The sequence below is a fragment of the Sminthopsis crassicaudata genome, chromosome 2, assembly GCF_048593235.1.
Source record: "Sminthopsis crassicaudata isolate SCR6 chromosome 2, ASM4859323v1, whole genome shotgun sequence".
NCBI lineage: Eukaryota > Metazoa > Chordata > Mammalia > Dasyuromorphia > Dasyuridae > Sminthopsis > Sminthopsis crassicaudata.
In genome coordinates, this window is record NC_133618.1 from 236,510,381 (window position 1) to 236,532,173 (window position 21,793).

Genomic DNA, 21,793 nt, shown 5'->3' on the forward strand with positions numbered 1-21,793 from the left:
TATCTCTCTCCAATTTTCTGCCTGTCTCTGTGTCTCTGTGTGTCTCTGTCTCTCTCCTACTTCTGTCTGTCTCTCTGTGTCTCTGTCTCTCTTTCTCTCTGTCTTTCTCCTCAACTCTTTTAAATGACAAGTCACTTGAGGATGTCAGAGCCAAAATACTGGGAACTTTCCTACTCTTTTACTTGCCTGATGTTTGAATCAATTCATTCATGATGAAGATTGGAATTCTTTTTTATTTCAGAGGAAAAGCACAGTGGGCCTGCCAGAGAAATTCTCAGGAATAATTCTGAGTTCTTCCTTCTGACACCTCCTCTAAAATTCTCTGATTCTCTGAGTTGGAAGGGAGCTCACAGATCACCACCCATCCATACTTAATCAGAATCCCCTCTAGACTCCTCCTGAGAAGTGGTCATCTATCCAAAGCCCTCTAGTGGTAGTTATCCTGCAATCTCCCAATGCAGGTCATTTTACTTTTGGACAGGGCTAACTATTAGAAAGATTTATCATATAAAAAGTTAAAAATCATCCTCTCCACAATTTCAAATCAGTGCTGTGGGTTCTTCCCTTTTTTGCCTAACAAAATTAATCTAATCTATGATAGCTCTTCACATATCTGGAGACACCTATTATATCCACTTTTAGTCTTCTCCAGTCTAAACATTCCCTTCTCTTTTAACCAATTGTTGAATGTCTACAGTTCTTTCACCATCCTGTTTATTCTCCTGTGAATGGGCTCCAATTTGTCAATGTCCTTCTTGGGTCTTATATTTAAAGTTGAAAGAGACCTTAGAAGTCATCTATTCCTACCGCTTTATTTTATAGATGAAGAAACTAATGTTCAGAGAAATGATGACTTGCCCAAGATCAAATGAGTAATAGGTTACAGGACTGAAATTTGAACCCAGATTATTTGGTTCTAAATCAGTTAAAGCAACAAGAATCAAACATTATCTCCTTCTACTTTCAGTGGCGTTAGACATTGAGAAGTGAAAGAGAAGGGTGGAATCAAGATGGTAGACATCCTATACATCTTTTCCCACCAAATTAGAAAGCACATCAGATTGAGTTCTGATTGAGAAAGTCAAGAAAAAGTCAAAGCCCAGGGAACCATAAGAAGGTAGACATAATGGTCTGTGGACATTGAGGCAAAGGATGCACATAGTGCAGCAGAGGATGTTATGATCAATGAAAGCATCTATAGTAGTTAAGAGTTTTTCAGCATCTAGAGATGGTAAGGATACTGAAAACCACTTGGGTAGAAAAAAATCCCTGGGGATTCCTGTCTTTGCACTGGAAGCAGGAATTGATGCCATCTGATATCTCTGCCACCCACAATCAAGTCCCAAGTCATAATTTCCAGAGTGCAAAATAGTCAAGAGAGAGCAGGAGCCTTTCTGTATAAGGAGCAAGGAACAAATTCCAGAAATGTAGCTGTGTGGTTCTGAGCCCAAGACCAGAAGGAAGACTCAGTTCTAACCAATATTCCCATACAGAAGTCTGTGGCAGAATAAACCAAGGGAGAAGGCCAAAACCAAGGGAGAGTCAAATGAGTTAAAGAAATGTAAAAGAATAAAAACAAATTTTAAATCAATGTGACAAATGAAAAATTGGAAAAAGAAATGAGAGCTATGCAAGAAAAATATCCAAAAAAAAGAATTAACAGCTAAATAGAAGTGTAGAAACTACCAAAGAAGTTAATTCCTTAGTTGATTTGAACAAAAGAAACTTCTAAAGTAAGAGTAAGTTTACACTAGATTATGGAAATTCAATCACATTGCTTTGAAAGCACTGAAATCTTACAGATCCCCAGAATGAACTGTGAAAGCAGCAGAACAAAAACCTCTGACATTTTAAATCAAATATCTCCCCCCAAAAAAGTGAGCCTAGCCTAATATTAACATAAAGTCCAAAATCAATTAATAAACTGGAAAAAAAATGAGAAAACAATAAAAATAAATCAACCATAAGAATAGGGTGATATAGAAGTTTAAGGAAGACACAAATACATCAGAGAACAATAACTTTAAAACATCTAAAACATACTATAAAAAGCCTCAAAGAAAAATGCAGCCTGAACATAAGCCCAACAAGTATTTCTAGAAGAGTTAAAAAAAGAAAAATAATAAATTAATTAAAGGAAATAGGAGAAATATTGGGAAAAGAAATGAAAGCTATACAAGAAAATTGCCAAAAGAGAATTAACAGTTAAATTTTAAAATATTGAAGAAAACAATTCCTTAAAAACTAGTACTGACCAAGTGGAAATCAATGATTCTATGAGACATTGAGAGATAATGGAAGAAGCGAGGGTGGTGCTCTCTGTGGACCTCTCTGAAAGCATTGGATAACCACTTCTCAGAAACAATGTAAAGATAGATTGTGCTTCAGTATTGGATTCAACTAGCTTACACCAAAGATCCTTTCTAGACCTGAGAGTTTGCTTCTGTAATCTTGTAAATTAGATTTTTCATCACTAAATAGCCCCTTCCTAGAGCCCAAATAAAAGTTTTTTTAAAAAGTTTAAAATTATATTTTTTAAATGAGAAGCTTTATCCCTGGCTTTTATGGTTCTTTTATTGATCTAATTTTGTTTTGTTTTCACTATCCAAGAGGCTTTGAATTTCATCCCCTAAACATCTGCATTTATTACCTATAAACTAGTAACTACACACACCTACACACATTCCTGCTCTTGCTATCCTATGCCCTGCCCTTTTGGAACTGCAGGTGTGAGGAAGCAAGTCTGACAAGAGGGTGGGGAGGGGGCTGCAAAAGCAATGAAACTAGTGAGTTTCTTCCTGGCTTGCTCTGAACTAACAATGGTGCCAACCACACTCTGAGGGAGTGGTCACATTTCTCTGGTATCAGGAACAACCACTGTACTTAGTTATGCATTGCCTTAGCCTTGGTTAAGCAAATGAGTTGTCCAAAGTCTAAAGCTAAGAATGAAACTTGATCACTAATTTTGACAGTTCCAAGCTATAAATAATAGACTTGTTTTTAAGGTTTGTGTTTATAGAATGCAAGACTATTAAAACTAAAAGGATGTATGACATAGAATGCAAGGGAGCTTAGAATTGAGAATGTCATAGCTAGGAGAGACCTTAAACCATGGTATGAATGAGCTGGGAAGATTTTTAGAATATGGAATTCCAGAGCTGGACCTTAGAACAAAGGATGTTAAAGTTGGAAAAGGAACAAAGGAAGGGAGAGAGGGAGGGAGGGAAGGAGGGAGGAAGGAAGGGAAGAAGAAAAGGAAGAAGACAGGGAGAAAGGAAGAGAGGGAGGATCAAAGGCACAAATGTAAAGAAAGGAAAGGAAGTGTCTCTTATGAGGCACATCTTACACATCTATTTGTACACCATAAAGTATCACTCATTCTATTGACAAAATTCCTTAACTTCTGCTTCAACCAAGAATAGTGTAAGCAGATCCTTGAGTCAGTGGGAAGAAGAGAATCAAAGGATTGTAGTTCATAGGTTTTAGAGTCTGAAGGTACTTTAGATTTAGGAACCACTAGTCCAATCACTTCATTTTACAGATGAAGAAAAAAAGGCTCCAATGGGGAAGTGATTTGCCCACTATCATACAGAACACAGAAATCCAGACTTGTTTGCATGTTGTCATTCCTATTAGAATATGAGCTCCTTGAAGGAAAGGACCCCAAATTTGCCTATCTTTTTCATCCCCAGGCTTTGGAACAATGCCTGACACATATAGCACAAAAATGTGCTCTCTGAGTTCTCCTTCAGAACTAATTATAAGGTCCTATAACCTAAAAGATCAAAACATCTACTAATCATCTTTTGATCAATTGGAAGAAATGAAAGAGCTGCCATCTTCCCCCCCAAGTTGTGATGCTAAGCAAGTTACAACTAATATGGTACAATGAAAAGAAAAGTAAACTTAGGCTCTAGATCTGGTTTGACTTACTGTATGACTGGGGAAGTCATTTACTGTGGATCTCAATTTCTTCATTTACAAAATGAAGAGCCTAAAATTAAAAAGTGTCCTTTTGACTTTCTCTAACTGCTGGAAGTAATAGGCTTCAGATGAAACCCATTTTCTCATCTGCATAAACCCTAAAATTTCAATCCAGGTATCTTCCAAGAGACAATATTGTCATGATGTCAACTTCCTTGCTTTCAAGTTTTCATATAAAATGGACAAGGAGAGCATCACATTGATTGCCCTGTTGAGGATCTGATTTTTGTGATGGTTAAAACAAGTCCTTGAAAACAATAAAGTTTTCTTCAAGGGATATGTGAGTCCTTTCATCATTTCTTATCTCCCAGAAGTTCCATTTACTGACTACTAAGCTTCTCAAAAGGCAGAAGAGACCCAAATCGATCCACATTTTATTCACATTCTCAATTTCAGCATAATCTAGAATTTATAAAATACTATTAATAGTAATACTGAGGAAATCTTGATATTTCTCACTATACAAAATCCTGATTTCATGATTTTCTGCCCCCCATGCTTGGAATATTCCCTCTCCTCAACTCTACCTATTGACTTCCTTGGCTTCTTTTTAGATTCAGCTGAGACCTCTCCTTTTTCGGGAGACCTGCCCCAATTTGACTCCACCCCATTTTCTATCACTATCATTCCCTGTCTAGATAGACATATAGACAGATAAGATAAGATAGACAGATAGATAGATAGATAGATAGATAGATAGATAGATAGATAGATAGACAGATAGACAGATAGGCAGAAATATACATATCTCTATCTATTGATCCATATCCATCCATCTTCTATGTACATAGTTGTTTGGATATTGTTACCCCATTAGAAGATTAACTCCCAACATTCCAAAAGATTTCCTTCCAGTCCTAAGTAGACAGAAAAATTTTAAATTCACCAAGTAGGTACATTTTAATAATGAGTAGCATAGAAGTAAACAGGAGTAAACTCTATTCATCTTGATTGATATTCATCACAATATCAAAAATATTACTTTTATAGAATGGGGCAGGAAAAAAAAGCTTTCCATAAAAATGCATCTCTCCAAAAAAGAAATTGGCAGTTTATTTTAAGGAAGATTTTCTGGGAGGAAAGTGAGGTAACAGTGGTCAGAGAGAGAGAGAGAGAGAGATTTATATTATTGTAAAAATGTTCAATTAAACTCCTAACTGATCCTGGTCTATCTAGGTATGCCTTCTACAATTCCCACAACAACAAGATTATAAGGGATCAATCTAAAATAAACAAATAAATAAAAAAATTTAAAAATCAATAAATCAATAAAACCAAATCATTTAAATGGGCCCCAAGCTAAGGACAGATGCAGTCCAAACTCCCATACTTTCTACACCTATATTTCTACAATGATATAATTAAATTTAATGATTTCCAAATTCTTTTCCAGTTCTAATGAATAGGATAGCCATTAACTATATGTGCAGCTAGATAGGACAATGGATATGGTACAGTGCCTGGAGTCAGGAAGATCTCCATTCAAGTCCAAAATCATATAGTTACTAGCTGTGTGTCTCTGAGCAAATCACTTACTCCTGTATGCCTCAGTTTCTCCAATCTGTAAAATGGACTGGAAAAGAAAAAGGCAAACCATTCTATTATCTTTGGCAAGAAAACTCCACATAAAGTCATGTAGAGTCAGACATGACTGAAAAATGATTAAACAACAAAATGTGGTAAGCAGTGTGGCTCATGACATACAGTGCTAGATTTGTATTCATAAAGAATTGAATTCAAATCCTACCTCAGATATTTACCAGCTTTATGCCCCTGGGTGTGCTATTTAACTTGTTCATCTCAGTTTCATCATTTCTCAAATTAGGGGGTTGGATTTAATTGTCTCTAAAGATCCTTCCAAACCTAAATCAATGATCCTAGGAAAATATTTTGAAAAAATACTAAGTCCTCTATTGGGGACATGGAATTAAAGGAGAGGAATGCAACAAACTTCTTTAAGTAGCGTGCTAAAAGTCACCACTAACAAACTATTAAATTGTAGAATGTTATACATCTGGGCTCAGGCCCCATCTCCCTCACAGCTGGCACTCTCACGATAACAAGCCATTAGGGTAGAGTTAATTTTTATTATTTATTTAATAGGACGTTCACTCCAGAGCCACAAGCCCATTCTAATTCAGAGACAAAAATTCCTCCCCAAAAGCCAAAGTCAATAAAAGACCCATCTTAAGAAACTTCTCCCGGTCCTGTATTGCTAATGATGTACCCTCTGGCTTTCTGTCTAGGGACCATCTGCTCTATTCATTTCAGACCCTGCCTCTGGAATGTGAAAAGTGTACTTGTAAGCGCATCCCCAGTCTGGAAGTAGGCTTGTGGTTGGTTTTGTATGTACAGTCCCCAGTAGCATCGGCACATTTCTCTAGGAGCAAATGGCTTTCAGAATTTCAGAACTTGTTGGGTTTGTTTTTGTTTTGTTTTGTCAAGAACTATCTGGAAGGTGGCTCCTTAAATACTGGGAAGGGGAGGATTGACAAAGCTTAGTAACTAAACACAAAATAGGAATAAGGAATCATAGATTTAGAATTAAAAAGGACCTTTGAGGATTCCAAACTCCAATATCCTCAACTTGCCAATGATAGAGACATTGAGTGTTTCACTCAGGTTCTTACTAATAATATCTGAGGCAGTATTTGAATTCAGGTCTTCCTCCCTCTGAGTCCAATACTCTGGGAATTCTGGTCCCTCAACTCAATACACTTTAGGAAGGGCTTCTTTGGTCTTAACTATAACTGAAGACTTTCCAAAGAATCCTCATGTCTTGTCCACAGTCACCCAAGGGTAGGGTTAGGTGAGAGATAAGCTTTCCTGGTTCCCAGACCCAAGGTCATGGATCAATGAAGAGGGATATGATAAAGCAGATATAGGAGGGGAGTTCAAAGAGAGGGAAGGAAAATGTGTCTAATAGGCTTCTTACTGTTCTTCACCTGCAAAAGCCACATGGGTAGATAATTAACTCTCAATCAGCTGAGTAAACTAAGATTTTATAGAGCCTTTTAGTCTCCTCGGACATTCCAAAAGCCTCTTCTTGGATACTCTGTGACCTTGATGTGTTGAGTAAACCAAAAAAAAGTAGAATTCTTCACAATCACAATAAAAGCACTAATAATTGACATTTATAGAGTGTTTTAAAGTTTACAAAACACTTTTCTTATAACCCCATGCTGATGCAACAATTTCTTTCTATAGAACTTTACAACTCACAAAAGATTTTACTCCCAGTACCCCTGGGAGGTACATGGTAAAAGTATTATTAGTCCGAATTTTACTGATGATGAAAAAGATCCACAGGGGAATCAGAGTGGCTTGTCCAGTCACATGACCATGTAAACCATGGAGCTGCCATAGGAGCCTAAGTTTTCTGATTTTAAACCACTACTTTTTCCACCAGACTAGAGAAGCAAAATACTTTAATGGAGAGAAAATTGGACTCCCCATTTTAAGTTCCAACACTAATTATCTGTAGCTGTGTAAATTTATGAAAGTCACTTTATCTCCTTGGGGATCAGTTTCCCCATCAGTGAAGTTGGGATATGAATACTGATACTACCTATCCCATGAGATACTGGGACTATAGTGATCTATGTGGAAATAAAAATTATCTTCGATATTATTGGTAGCACTATGCTTCTTTAGGTTAATGCAGCTCTCACAATATGATTCTGAGTCTTCAAAGCCTTGCAGAGACTTCCTGAGTGATGGCTCCATCTAAAAGTTGCCTCCTCTCCCCTAACCTTTCTTGTCCTGGTTCTTTCCCTGCTTGTGTTTCTACCTCAAGAGACTCACAGTTGAGTGGCCTCCTGGGATAGCTGTAGCAGTCTTGGCCCACGGGCTCCTCTTGGCGGATGGCAAGCTCTCTGTGGACTTTGCATGACTTTCTGAATAGGAAGTGCTTTGTAACAAACTTGCCCATGGGCACTGTACTGACCCAATTAAAGATTCCCAACTTGGTGAACAAAGAGGTGCCAGTAAAATGATGCCTTTTAATAACTACATTCATTTCCCCCCCCCCTCTTTCCTCCACTCGAGAGAGTGGGATCCTCTGTGTATTTTGCCCATTTCAGCATATTCATTTATTGGAAGCCCTCTGTCTATTGTGATTGGATAATTTTGCTAGATGCCAACTACCAAGATAACAATCATTGTATATCATTAGTTGGTGCACTTCACCAGGGGAGCACACCCATCTGACAAACAGTAATTATGTCTCAGAACAGTTCTCTGCCAGGCACAAATCTGCAGCCTTTCTCCAGATAAACATCCTGAGGCATTCACAGACTTTCAGAAGGGGACATACAGGATCCCTCACAGAGCTCAGGACATAGGCGGCAGTATATGACTTTGGGCTAGTTATTCCATCTCTTTGAACTTCAATATCTTCATATGTAAAGTGGCGATAATTATTCTGTACCACCTATTTCACAAAAGCTGTTGAATCTATCAATAAATATTTATTAAGCACCTACTATGTATTGAACAAACTGTGACTGAAAATAAATAAAAGCATTTTTTAAACTATGAAACTAAACTATGAACAGAACTTCCTTAGGCTCCTATAAAATACTTTCTCTAAAAGATACACTGGTATGATGGAAGGATATATGATTTAATGAAAAAGGTTCTGAATTTATTAACTGCAGATTTGAGTTTGTGTCCAAACTTTACCATTTATTAATAGTGTAACTTGACCATTTATTAGCAATATAACTTTTAAAAAAAGTCACTTGGGCTTTTCCTGAACCTCAATTTTTTCAATTTATTAATAAAAGATGTGCTTCCATTTTTCCCCCTGAAGCAGGAATATAGAATCCAAATTTCTGCCAGCAATTGATCAGTTAGCTTATGAAAACTAGTTTGAGATATGCCTAGAATATTCATTTATCAAAAGGATCTTAGTGAAAGTTCCTCATTTTATATTTCAGGAAACTGAGGCTCTGAGATTGGCCCAAGATCATGTAAATAATGAGAGATCTGAAACTACTCCATTCTCCCGGTTCTTAGGTCAGTAATTTTTCACCTTTACCACAGCTGCTTCCTTTTAAAATATGTATTCTCATTCAATGTCATAAAAGAACTACCTGATAGATAGGGACTTCCTCCACTTTGAGGTCTACACCATCCTATACATCTTGTGATCCTATGTGAAAGAACTCTCAGAAATTAAATTCTAAGAGATAAGAGGAGGCTTAGAGATCACTTAGCCCAAGCTTCATCTTTTTAGTGGTATGTTGCCAAGTTATATAAAAAAATCAGTATCCAGGGAATTCAGGAGAAAGCATTTCAGTAAACCTGACATGATACATGAACTTTCCTAACCATTTGGAATCACAGTCTTAGAGAATCTAAGCTATAAGGGACCTCAAAAATCACCTCAAAAAAACAAAACAAAACAAAACAAAAACTTCCTACCTACACAACAACACAACAGCACCTTCTGCTACAACTAATTCATTGGGAGAAGCAGCATGGCTATGTGGATTCAGAACTGGCCTCAGCACCAAGAGCTGGTCTCTGACACATATTAATTAATTGTGTGACCTAAGGCAACTCTCTAAGGCTAATGCATAAGTACAAGACTATTGCCACGCTTCATTAACAAAGGGAATTTTTTCCTGACAGTTCTATATACCCATGAAATCATGGGTGCAGACCAAAAAAAAAATTAAAACAACTCCTATGTGCCTTCCTTGTGGGATTATTTGAAACCTTCAATAGATAATTTATATATAACATTTTGGATATTTTAAGCTATAATATAATATTGTTAGCAAGCAACCAACAAGTACTTATTATGCACCTATTAAGTGCCAGGAGCCGCTAGGCACCTGGGATACAAATTCAATGAATGAAGCAATCACTATTCTCAATAAGCTTTACATCCTAATTGGGAGTCAGGAGGTAAATAGGTGGGAAAGCATAGGAAGATAATGTAAGTATATATGAAATAGAGAATAAATATAAATTTGAGGTCATTTGGAGGGACAATACTAACATTTGAAGGAATTCAGGATTTGAGTTATGTACTACTAAAGTGAAGTCAAGGGCAGGTCTTGGAAAATTCATTCATTCAGTTTCATACATAGTCATCATTTCTTTTCTCCTTTGCATTTTGAAATGCTCCTGTTTCTTGATGTTTAAGTTTATGATTAAAAAAAAGACCTTTAAAAAAAAGCTTACTCCAAAACAATTCCTTTGAGTAATATTCTCCCATTCATCCCATGATAGGTTGACCAAAGACGACTTCAAAATAATAAAGATGAAGTCATGGAAAAGAAGAATCAGATCTTTCTGGTGGATGGCAGAATCTTTTTCAAGATGACCTTCTTTGCTGAGTGAGCCCTGATATATTTTGAGGAAAGTCTGATCTGTTACCTAATTTATTTGCATGAAGAATCTATGTTAAGAGACTCACAGTGCTTTGTCCTTATGGCAAAAAAAAAAAATCTATGTTTAACTAGAGGGGCTCCCATAATGAGAACATTATATTGTACTGAAAGCAACCTTAAGAACTGGAAGAAAAAGTTCTTGCCAATATCTCCCTCTAGTCAATCTTTGTTATTTTGGTTCCTAAATTAGTAATAATGACCCCACTTCAATTGGAGTATGACAGGTTCTGGTATCATTACTCATTAATGGATATAAGGACAAATTTGTTGATAAATAAAAAAAGAATCTCGTTTTACTCTATATTACGGAAGAGTAAAATGTAATGGTTTGTATAAATAAGGAATGATGTTAAGATTGTGGGTCTCTGTGTGCAAGAGACAGAGAGAGAATGAAGCAGAAACATACAGAGAGACAAAGAATGAGAAAGACAGAGACAGAAAAAGAGACACACAGAGAGAAAGAGACAGAGAAATAGCAAAACAAAGAGGAAGACCGAGATAAGGAATGAGACAGAGACATATATAGAAAGAGAGAGATAGAAAGAGAATGAGAAAGACAGAATGAAAGATAGACAGAAACAGAGAGAGAATGAGAGGCAGAAAGAGAGAGAGAGAGAGAGAGAGAGAGAGAGAGAGAGAGAGAGAGAGAGAGAGAAGAGAGAGAGAAGAGAGAGAGAGAGAAATTCACAGTGCCTACTCCTCTACATCTTTTCTTCCTAGTTACATAACCTGAAATAGTTATTTGTTTAGAGGATCATAGGATTACAGAGTTGAAGCTAGAAGTGATCTTGAGAAGGCCATCTAATTTTATAGACTTAATTAAGACACAGAAAAGTTAAAAGACCTGCTTGAAGCCACATTGATTTTAAATGTCAAGGCAGGATTGGAACCCAGATCTTTGAAGGATCAGTTTTTCTACTTTGGAGGATGTAGATAGGAGTCAAAGGGTTAGGTAGGGATTGATGCTGCTCACTTGGCAGCCAGTGGAATGAACCAAAAGAATCCCCAAAAGTCTTTAAAAAAAAAAAAAAGTAATTAGTTTCAAGAGACTGCCCTTATTTTCAAGAAGGTTTCCAAATGAATTGTTGCACTGGTGGTTAATCAGTGAACATTGGCTAAAGACTTTACAGGGGCTTGTGTTTTCGTTATTAAGGTTTGCCTCACTCTGAGGTAACCTGAAGCAAATATTTTTATAACTCTGGTCTAGAGGCCTATGACTCCATCCTCCACATATTCTGCATTCTGAATTTCACTAGTGATGAATATAAAAGAGAAAGTTTCAGCCTTTCTAAGAGGCAGCATCATGAAGAAGTACTGGATAAAAAGGCAGAGGATCAGGTCCCCATCTCAGTTCTGAACCTTACTATACATGTGACCTCAGCTTCTCTCAGCCTCAATTTTATCATTTGTAAATTGGAAGATTTGGCCTAGATGATTTTTAAAATTCTTGTCAATTCCAGAATCTTATTACCCATGTTGGTGAGAATCAAGAAGGCTAGAAATAAGTGAGCAAAGAATAAAATAGGTCATGGGATAAAACAGAATTTTAGAACTGCAAAAGACCTTCAAGATCATCTACTCCCACCTACTTCTCCCACTCTCATGTTATAGATTTGGAAACTGAGGCCCCAGAAGGTTAATGATTTGTCCAAGGTCATACTCATAGGCAGTGATAAGGCAGTGAGATAGACAGTGGAGAGCAGGTATTCAGACTCAAATCCTCTAATTCCAAATCCAAATTATAACATGCCATGCTGCCTAAATTGGGTTCCAGCTAGATGGCTATATTCAACTGATGAAGAGAAAAGAAAATAATTATTTGTGCTGATGAATAAACTGATTTTCATTGGTAATGCTGCAATCCACCCCATTTCAATAACTGCTTCTGGGAATTACTCATGTGTCTCAAGAGTAGTCAAAGCCTTAAGAAGAAAAAGATAAGGAAAAAAAAAAAAAAAGCAAGTGACCACAAGCATAAAACACTATATAACTTCTGCTCTTAGGAAGGCTTATTTTATTGGCAAAACAACTAATTTTTGCTTATATTGTTTATAGCAGAATTGAAATTTTTATTTTACAGAATTTCCAGCCATTCAAATGAAAGCTTAGGAATTGGAAAAATACAGACAGTGGAAAAGGCTCAGAGGAGGATGTTGAAGAGACCTATGAAGTAGGATAAGATACCAAAGGCAAGGGAAAAGTGACCTTGAGGTAGATGAAATAGGAAGCAGTAAGCTCAGTGAAATAAACAGAAGGATGAAAAGAAGGATTTAAGTAACAATAAAACTATTCATTAACACATAGACTGTAAAAATTTAAAACCGGTAGGAACCTTGAAGATTAACTTATTTTTCAATTCCATCCTCACAGAGTTGTGATGAAGATCCAGTAAAATAGTAGCATATTCTGAGTGCTTTATAAATGAGGTAGTGCTATATGAAAGTAAGCTGTCATGATTTATATTTTTACAAAAGAGCAGGTGAATCTTCTTCATCAATAATTGTTGTTCTCACATGGGAATCATTTCCCCCAGGCACACATGTAGAAAGATGAATCTAAAAAGTACTTAGGGGAAAGCTGGCTGCAAAAAATGTACAATAAATGAAAAATATACAAACACTGACTTTTTACCTCTCCTGTATAAACATGAGGATTATGCAAAAGAAAGAGTGTGAATGAGCTTTCCCAAAAGCAAAATCCCCACTGAATTTTAACGTCAAATGGAAGCAACTCATTTCTGAATATTCAGGAAGGGGTGTGTGTGTGTGTGTATGTGTGTGTGTGTGTGTGTGTGTGTGTGTGTGTGTGTGTGTGTGTGATATCTATATCTCTATATACATATATTCAGAAATAGGTTCTGTCTGTATGTAATAAAAGAGAGAGACAGAGAGAATGAATAGATCTAAAACCTGAAGTTTCTCCTCATATCTCCCAGAAAAACATTAGAAAAAGCCCAATCACTATTTCAATTTTCATGCATAAAAATGAATGTCAAAAAAGAAACTGAACCCACATTAGGTAATGCCAGCCATGCAGATTGTGAACATTTTCCATGGATGTGTAGGATGGAATGCATCTGTTATGATTATCTTAATATCTCACAGATTTGGAGCCAAATTTTCACCCACATCTTCACAGGTGCAAAAGCTGTGGGTGAATTTTTTGGCCCAGTATTTGAAATAACATGCCCACACTTGTCCCTCTCCAAGAGGACTGGCCTTCCATCCTGTGTTCAACCCACATTCAGCAGCAGAATACTTGATTTTTAATGAAGCCACTGGCTTAAAATGCTTTCTAGTCCTCTCTTTATCTGGCTCCAGTCTAGGAGAAGGACTCAGTACCTAAGTTTTCATCCTAAAATTTAAAGTCCCATCATCCCAAATATCTTCAAATATCTCTGAAGTTTACATATATAGCTGAGTAATATGATAGGATCTGTAGATAGGAGAGAAGAGACCCTAGAGATCATAGTGTTCAACCTCATCATTTAAGTAACTTACTTGCTTGGCTGCTGTGATAGGAATGATTAATTTGGAAGAAGGAAATGGATCTCTTTGGCACTGTCCAAGGTAACCAAGATAAGTAAATTGAACCAGCTAATTCATCCCTTATAGTCAAATTCAACCCCAAAAAGAATAGATTGGGGGGAATCTCCCACCAGTTATTCATTTATTTCACAAAATCAGAGCATTGGAAGGGAGTTCAGAAGTCATTTAGTCCAACCTCTATCTGAACAAAAATCTTCTCTCTAACATCTCCAATAAATGCATCAAGTGGACCTTTAAATTTACTGTTTGGGATGGCTTAAAATGTAAGGAAGGTTTTCCCTTCCTATCTGTCTGCATCATCTATGCATTGTTCTAGATTCTGCCCTTTGGGCAAAGCAAACCAAGTCTATTCTCTCTTTTCCATGATAGCCTCTCAGATATTTGAAGAAAGCTGCTAGGCCTTCAATCTCAAATGAAGAGATTGAAATGAAAATCTTTTCATTTGTAGGTAGATTTCTAAATCATGTAATTTAGGACAATAATCCCTAAATACTTGAAGAGAAATATATATATATATATATATATATATATATATATATATTACTACCTCAATGATAAACAAGCATCATTTATCAATTTCCAAGAAAAATAAGGTGTGTTTCATAAGTGAATTTAATGGAAAATTGAAACTTCAGAAGGTAATATTATATATATATATATATATATATATATATATATATATATATATATATATATATATATATAATTTCCCCTATGATTTATGAACACTATGGATTTTGAATGCAATATCATTCTTTAGAATAGTGATGTCTTCAGGGACTATTAAGAGTTTGTTGATTTAGCACTAAATAAAGCCAAACTGTAGGAATTTTTGAGCTATTGTGTCTGTTTTTTTATAATTGTCCTATCTCCTCCCTTGCTATTAGCTATCATTCCTTGTAACTTCAGTGTATCAGATTGTAGGGGACATTTCTCTTCTCTTCTGACCTGCTGTCAGCTGATAACTAAGCTTGACAGAACTGTGTGAAAAATCAGAGTAAATAGGCTGTGAATCAGAGTCTGAAATGCGAACCATAGTCTTACTATGAATAAGGTAGATGAGCATTATATCTTCTATTTTGGCTTCTCAGAAGTTTTGTTTGCTGCCTTCCTGGTTCTCAGGTATGTTCCAGAGAATTACACTATAAGAATAATTAATGGCTGATAATGACAGAGATTTCTTTTCCCAAAATATATTTTCCAGTGAGCAAAAAATTATGGTGTTCTATTCCCCCTCCCCCTTTGCTTTTCATCTCTGGGCCTCCACTAACTAGAAACTAATTTGGAATCATATCCGAGCTCTATCCATATCTCCTAGTGCTAATCACAGGGCAAAGAGTGACCATGACTGTTTTTTCACAAAAATAACCCATTGGCTACTTTGCTAATGAGCCAAGCCACCTACAAATAAAAGAGGAGGATTCAAATCAAGCTCCCCTACAGCCTTTCCTTGGGCTCAACAACTACATTTATTGGGTTCCCAACAAAGGAAATTCATTGTTTCTAACTCATCAATGTACTACTGTTCAGCCAGGACATCTGCAAAGTTTGGCCTGCAGCACAATCCCCTCCCCACCCCATACACACACACACACACACACACACACACACACACACACACACACACACACACATATACACAAAACACACTATGTCCCGATCTATATAAAATGTTCAATGAGCTTTGTTCTTATTTTTCCACCCCCAAGATATCCAAGAGAGTGTTATAAAGTGCTATTTTTTTTTCTTCTCCCTGCAAGAATAGAATGGAGTTGGAAAGCCTTCTCTCTTGTTTCTCCACTTTCAACCTCAGCTTGGCAAATGAAGAGAAAATGCTAGCAATTTAAACAGACCCTGTTCCAAATTTCAGGAGTGGGGAGAGGGAGGGAAAAAGTCACTATTAGGATTTAAAGGTTTTTGTTTGTTTGTTTGTTTGTTTGTTTTAGCTTACAAGCCCAGTGGCTGCCCAGCAAATAAAATGCTAGCAAAGTGATTTTTACAAATATATATGCATACAGGATCATTGAATTATAGGGCTGGAAGGGCCCTCAGAATTTATAACCCAAAGGGGGACAGAGACTTATGCAAGGTTTATACTTTTTCTTGCTCTTTTTGTAGGGGATATAGGAGTTTCTGTGCAGGTAATGATTAAAAACAATCATCTTACCATCGTCCAAATAGGCCTGGTCCAGATTCTGTTCCTGCTTAATAGTCACTCCTGCTGGTAATACTTCCTTTTGGTCATTAACTGGCGGTCCATTTTTAGCAGCTCGTTGAGTTGTAGCATTCTGTTGTTGAATTACTGTAGGATAGGAGCTTGGACTTATTCTCTGTGCTTGACTGACTTGGGGTGGATTGGGACGGGCAGCACTGGATGTAAAATTTTCACAGCACATGATGTGTTGGAATTCTTGGTGGGTTCCACACCTCACCTGCTGATTGGTTGGAGAATAGTGAATCACTGGAGAAGACTGCTGATTGGTTGGAGAGTGGTGGAGCATAGCTGAATTCTGGCCCGGAGAGCCAGCATGCATGAGCACTGATCGGTGAGCATCTGAAATGGAGATGGATGAGGCCATCAAAGTGGGCTGCTGGTAGCCCAAGAGACTGGGGCTCAAGCTCTTGCTCCTCTGGTATATTACAGCTGTTGAATTCTGTTGTTGGTACCGAGAGTCGGGAGAAGATAAACCTGAGCGGAACTGTTGGCATGATGCCATAGTGGCCACAAGACAGGAAGGGGACTCAGTGACCATTGTGTGCTGTGAATAGTAAGGCTGTGTCACTGTTCCCAAGGCACTGTGTACTGTATTGCAGATTAAGGCAGGATCATATTCATCAATGGGTTCTGTTTTGATGGATGGAACTAGAATAAAGCATGTACAGTACATTATTCTTAATGAGCAGGTGAAAGACAGTGGAAGATCTTCCTTGCCCTAATGAGAGACCTAGAATAATGCACTGCTCTTCCATTTCATACCTTTTGCTGTTAAATGGATCGATGAATGGAATGTCAACAGGATCTTTTAGAAATAGATGTTAAAAACCAAGTACATGCTGAAGACACAGGTAAGCCAAAAGCTAAAATAAATTCTGAAGAACTGAATCCACCATCATCATTTTTTTAAAAATAGCAATCCACCCAAAATAAAAAAGTTCAAAACTGACAACTCCAATCTTTTGCCCACTATTATCCTGGGCTTTGGCCCTGGTCACAATCAAGTACTCTAAGGCCAAAGACTATGTTGGAGGACATTTTCACCACAAATTTTATGTTATGAAAGTGCTATAAAATGTAATTGAAAAACCGTCCTTTCTGCCTGTGGAGGACAGGATTCAAAATGAGGCTTTCACACGATTCTATGTTGTATTTAAGCTTCAGTGATTTAACCACCAACATTTACGGTTTATTACATCAGCTCTAATGCCTCCAGTGTTCTGGAGCAGACACATTTTAATAAGGGCTGGATCGGCTACATTAGGCAGAATGAAAGCCAGCGCAAACCCACAACCATCACTTAAATAAAACCAAATTGGGGGTAGAGAAGCCAGAGACTGCTCCAAGACTTTCTCTCTTGCTTTCAGGAGCCTATAAGCTCCTTGGTTTGGCCTGGGACAGGAAATTACACATTTTGATGATATTCTCTCATTATATGTTTCCCATCCTGGGAATGTGGCAAAGTCTGGATCATCTCTTGGGAAGATTGTGACCTACTTTCCCAAGTTAAAAAAAAAAAATCATTTTAAGCCTTCTGATTTAACCTTGGTCAGAAGCAGAATGGAAGGAGATATATACTGAATACGTCAAAATAAAAAAAAAAAAACAATAAGAGCAATAAAACAGTATTTATTGTACAGAGGGAAATGAGACTGAAATGGAATTCAGGGATAATTAGATTTTTCTGTTATTATCTTATTGCATTTAATATTTTTTTCTTATCGATAGGTAAACAAATCTTATTTGGGACTTTAGAATTCGTTTTGTTCATGTTTTTTTTTTTTGTTTTTATTCATTGAAACTATTGCAAAGTTTATAATTTTAAAATTATTTTAAAATTTTATATTTAAATTAAAATTATTTTATATTTAAGTTAAATACTCAAATTATTTTTACATTTTAATATTTTAACATAAAAGAAAAGACATTTTACCCTAGTCGGTACCATAGTGACATACTGAATAGAAATAACTTATATACTGCTCTTCCACTAAGTATCTTCACACTTAGTGTGAAGTTCCAGGCTATACACATCATAAAGTTCTCATTTTCCTAAGTTCATATGTCTGTTCTACATAGATACATGATTTTTAGCTGCTGATGGCACCACAAGTCACACATCAATTCTTTCCTAAGTCAACAAACTTATGAACCATCTTTTAAGAAGGGGGATGGACAAATCTAGATAGAAGACTTCCCCCTTCACCCCCTGAATGACTGCTCCCGGGGAAATTACCTGGATGATAAGTAAAATGTTGAGGTTGGCTTCTTTTTCTTTTCCCATTGATGACATAGAAGTTCACCTTCACAGGTGTGCGGATATGCTTGTTTCGATACTCAGGTATTTCAACAAAAAGCATACTCTGAAAGGATGAAGCTGCTATTAATTAAGATGAAGCATGAGCTAGATTTCCTACCTCAATGTTACAATCAATTACAGGGTAATCCCTTGCCATTCCATGTAACAAGGGTCTCTTTTTGACAAGTGACCTTGTCCAAATAGACAATTGACAAGTAAACAAACATTTATTAAAACAGCTTGCTATATGCCAGGAACTGTCCTTAGCCCTATTGATAGAAAGAAAGGAAAAAGTGAACCCTCTCTTCAAGAAGTTCACATTCTAAAGAAAGGAGACAACTTAGAAACAAACTGTGTACTAGGAGGCTATTATATCCAGGATGAATTGGGAATGATCTCAGAAAGAAGACTAAAGAGGTTATGATCTAAAATCTATTCACAGACAAATCATATTTTCAATACTAACAATCCTCATTACCAATAAGGCACATTTATCATTAATTACAGACTATAAGAAAAGGGATATGGGTTCCCAATTAAGGATATTAAATTCTGTTAAAGGAGTTTTCACCATGTTAAATCCAGATACTCTCTGCCCTCACTGGTTATGTTCACCGCGTACAAAATATTGTCAGTTGAACACTTACAGGCTGGCTCTTATCTTTATCCACTGTGGCTTCCATCTCCCAAATTTGTTGCCCATCTAGAGAAAAAAAAACCCAATATTGACAGGTTTGAAGACATTATTAGAAAGTTAAGACTTAAATAATAATTTAGTATCACTTTCATAAAAGTAGTATTTTCACTCTATTAATACAAGAGAAGCACCAGCTGTAGAAGTTTCTATTTACACCCCAGATATGAAGGGTTGGTTTTAGCTTTTTTCCACTGTCAAAAAAAAGAGAAATCTAGTGAAATATTGATCACAAAATGAAACCAATGCTTTAAATATTTTCTAAAACTCAGGATAGATGTTTGTTTTGGGACATGAAATCCATCAGAATACAATTTGAATGGTTTTAAAATTTCAATTAAAGTATATAAACACACCAACTCTTTTTATGTTTTATAGTTTACATAGTACTCTAACACTTGTTCTTCATAATAACTATGAAACAGGGAAAACTATGTACCTTTTAGCAAGAAGCTCTCTGTTTCTCAAATAGATGAAGTGACTATCCTATAGTCACAACAGTTTAGTGGTGAAGGTGAGACTTGAACCCGCATCTCCTGTCTTCAATGGTTTTCATTGAAGATGAGCAACATTTTTTTTCCATTTGTGAACAAAATATAAGGACAAATAAGACATCCCAATAGCAAAGAATAGATTTTCCTTGTCTAGTATCTGCAATACCCACTTAAAACACAGCCTTTTGGGGGGTGGGGGATGGAATTAGGTGGCAGCTACTCCATTGAACACAATGAAGTTTTTTTTTGTTTGTTTTTTGGGTTTTTTTGCCTTATTTCAAGATGCCTACTAAACGTTCAGAATCTGACAGGTTAAGTATAGACTAACCCTCAAGGTACAGGAAAAAACAAGCCATCTCTAGGTGAACAGGAAACATGAACTAAGTGTTAACTGTATTCTGCTTTGGGGCCCCATCAGAAACTAAAGCTATTAACAAGAAAATAGCAAAAGATAGTAGTCTTGTATGCATTATAATTGGAGCTCAGAGTAATGACACCCTCTCAACAGTTTGTGTCAACCACTTATTCTGGAGATAAATAGCTAAAGAACCACAAGTAAAGTAGCTTTGAAGACTTCTCAGGATCTGAAGCTCTTCTTTTTTCCTCTTCTGTCCCTTTTCCTAGGGTTTGTTAAAGGAATATTTAAAAAAAAAAAAAAACAATGTGGTATAGTAAATAGAGAGCAAGCTACCCAGTCAAAACTATATGAGTTCAGGTCCCACCTCTAATACATACTGGATATGACCCAGAATAAGTTACTTAGCCTACTGGTGTCTCCAGGCAACCCTCTTAAAACTGTGAGTTGCAGAATGAGTGCCAATATAAACTGATAGAAGGAGTTTTCTCACTTGGGAGTTCCCTATAGCAGTGAAATCACAGGTACAGTCTCATTAAAGGACTGTATGGAAAGGTTCTTCATTAAAGCCATACTCCTGATGTTTTGTCATGTCATGGATGTTACTCTGAATTCTAGCTAATAAAATCTAAGCATTGGCAGGTTCTACAATCAGGAAATGATTCTAGTATGGAATTGCTGACTGATTTGCCTGTTGTCTCAAGAATAGCCTAAGTACAAAGAAAACAAATTATTTTTCTTTCTCCTACTGACTATGACAATGTTTGGCTTATAGTAGGAATTGGCAGAGTAAATAGAATGCTGTTCCTGGAGTTGGAAACTCACGTTCCTGAATTCAAATCTGCCCTCAGACACTTATTAGCTGGTGACTCTGGGGGAGTCTTTTAGCCCTATTTGACTTAGTTTCCTCATCTGTAAAATGTGTTTGAAAAAGAAATGGTAAATCACTTCAGAGTCTTTGCTAAGAAAACCCCAAATGGGATCATAAAGAATTAGATATGATTAAAAAGCAATGGCACAAAGAACTTAATAAATGTGTGTTGAATTAATGAATGCTTAAAGAACAAATGGCAGAATAATCAACCAAAATTTCCTATGTGTCCATTCTCCCTCAGTCCCACAACAGAACTCTTCTCAATAAACACTTGCTGGGCTTATATGGAAACAGCCAAACTTTTCATTTTAAGTCAAACTGTCTTGCGAAGTAAACTCAGATTATTATTGATATGGCCTTTCATAAATGGAGCCAATTTACCCAGTAAAAAAGAAGAGTACACAGGGACCAGCTATACATCTCTGAGTCAAATATACTTTAGTAAGTTTCAACCTGATAGTGGTGAGAAATGAGGATCCATTCTGCTTTAAATCGTGTAATTCATTCTCAGTGGTTTGATTGGCCCTTCTTACAGAAACTGTTGAGAAGCAATATGGAGTAGTGGATAGAAGGTCAATCTCAAAGATAGGAAGATACAAATCATGTCTCTGATACATAGTAGTTATATAACCACAATCTCTCAGTGCCCCTAGGAATATCTCTAAAACTATAAAGTACAGATAAATTATCTATTTGCATTAATGGAGAGAAGAGGAAAGAAAAGAAATAAGCATTTAGTAAGAGCCTACTATGTTCTAGAGATTTTTGTTAAGCATTTTACAAATATTATCTTATGTAATCCTCACAACAACCCTGAGAGGGAAGTACTAGGATTATTGAGAAAAATGAGGCAAACAGAATCAAGTTTAGTAGATATCTGAGGATGGACTTGAACTCAGGTTTTTCGGACTCCAGATCCAATGTTC

The 21,793-nt window shown here is 36.5% G+C and overlaps 1 protein-coding gene and 1 long non-coding RNA gene across 11 annotated transcripts in view; one reads left to right on the plus strand and one right to left on the minus strand.

Moving 5' to 3' along the window:
• LOC141555611 (uncharacterized) overlaps positions 1 to 10,538 on the plus strand; it is a 110,882-nt gene extending 100,344 nt beyond the window's left edge. The window contains exon 3 of the long non-coding RNA XR_012486279.1: positions 10,228 to 10,538. This is a non-coding gene — a long non-coding RNA (uncharacterized LOC141555611). The remainder of the gene's footprint in view (positions 1 to 10,227) is intronic.
• The window catches only part of NFATC2 (nuclear factor of activated T cells 2), a 274,601-nt gene that overhangs the window by 127,611 nt on the left and 125,197 nt on the right, over positions 1 to 21,793 (minus strand). For all 10 annotated transcript variants that reach the window (XM_074288608.1, XM_074288604.1, XM_074288612.1 and 7 more), the window contains exons 7-9: positions 19,098 to 19,153; positions 18,388 to 18,514; positions 16,104 to 16,799 (exon numbers count right to left, since the gene is read on the minus strand). In XM_074288608.1, coding sequence (XP_074144709.1) covers positions 16,104 to 16,799; positions 18,388 to 18,514; positions 19,098 to 19,153 — 879 coding nt within the window. The remainder of the gene's footprint in view (positions 1 to 16,103; positions 16,800 to 18,387; positions 18,515 to 19,097; positions 19,154 to 21,793) is intronic.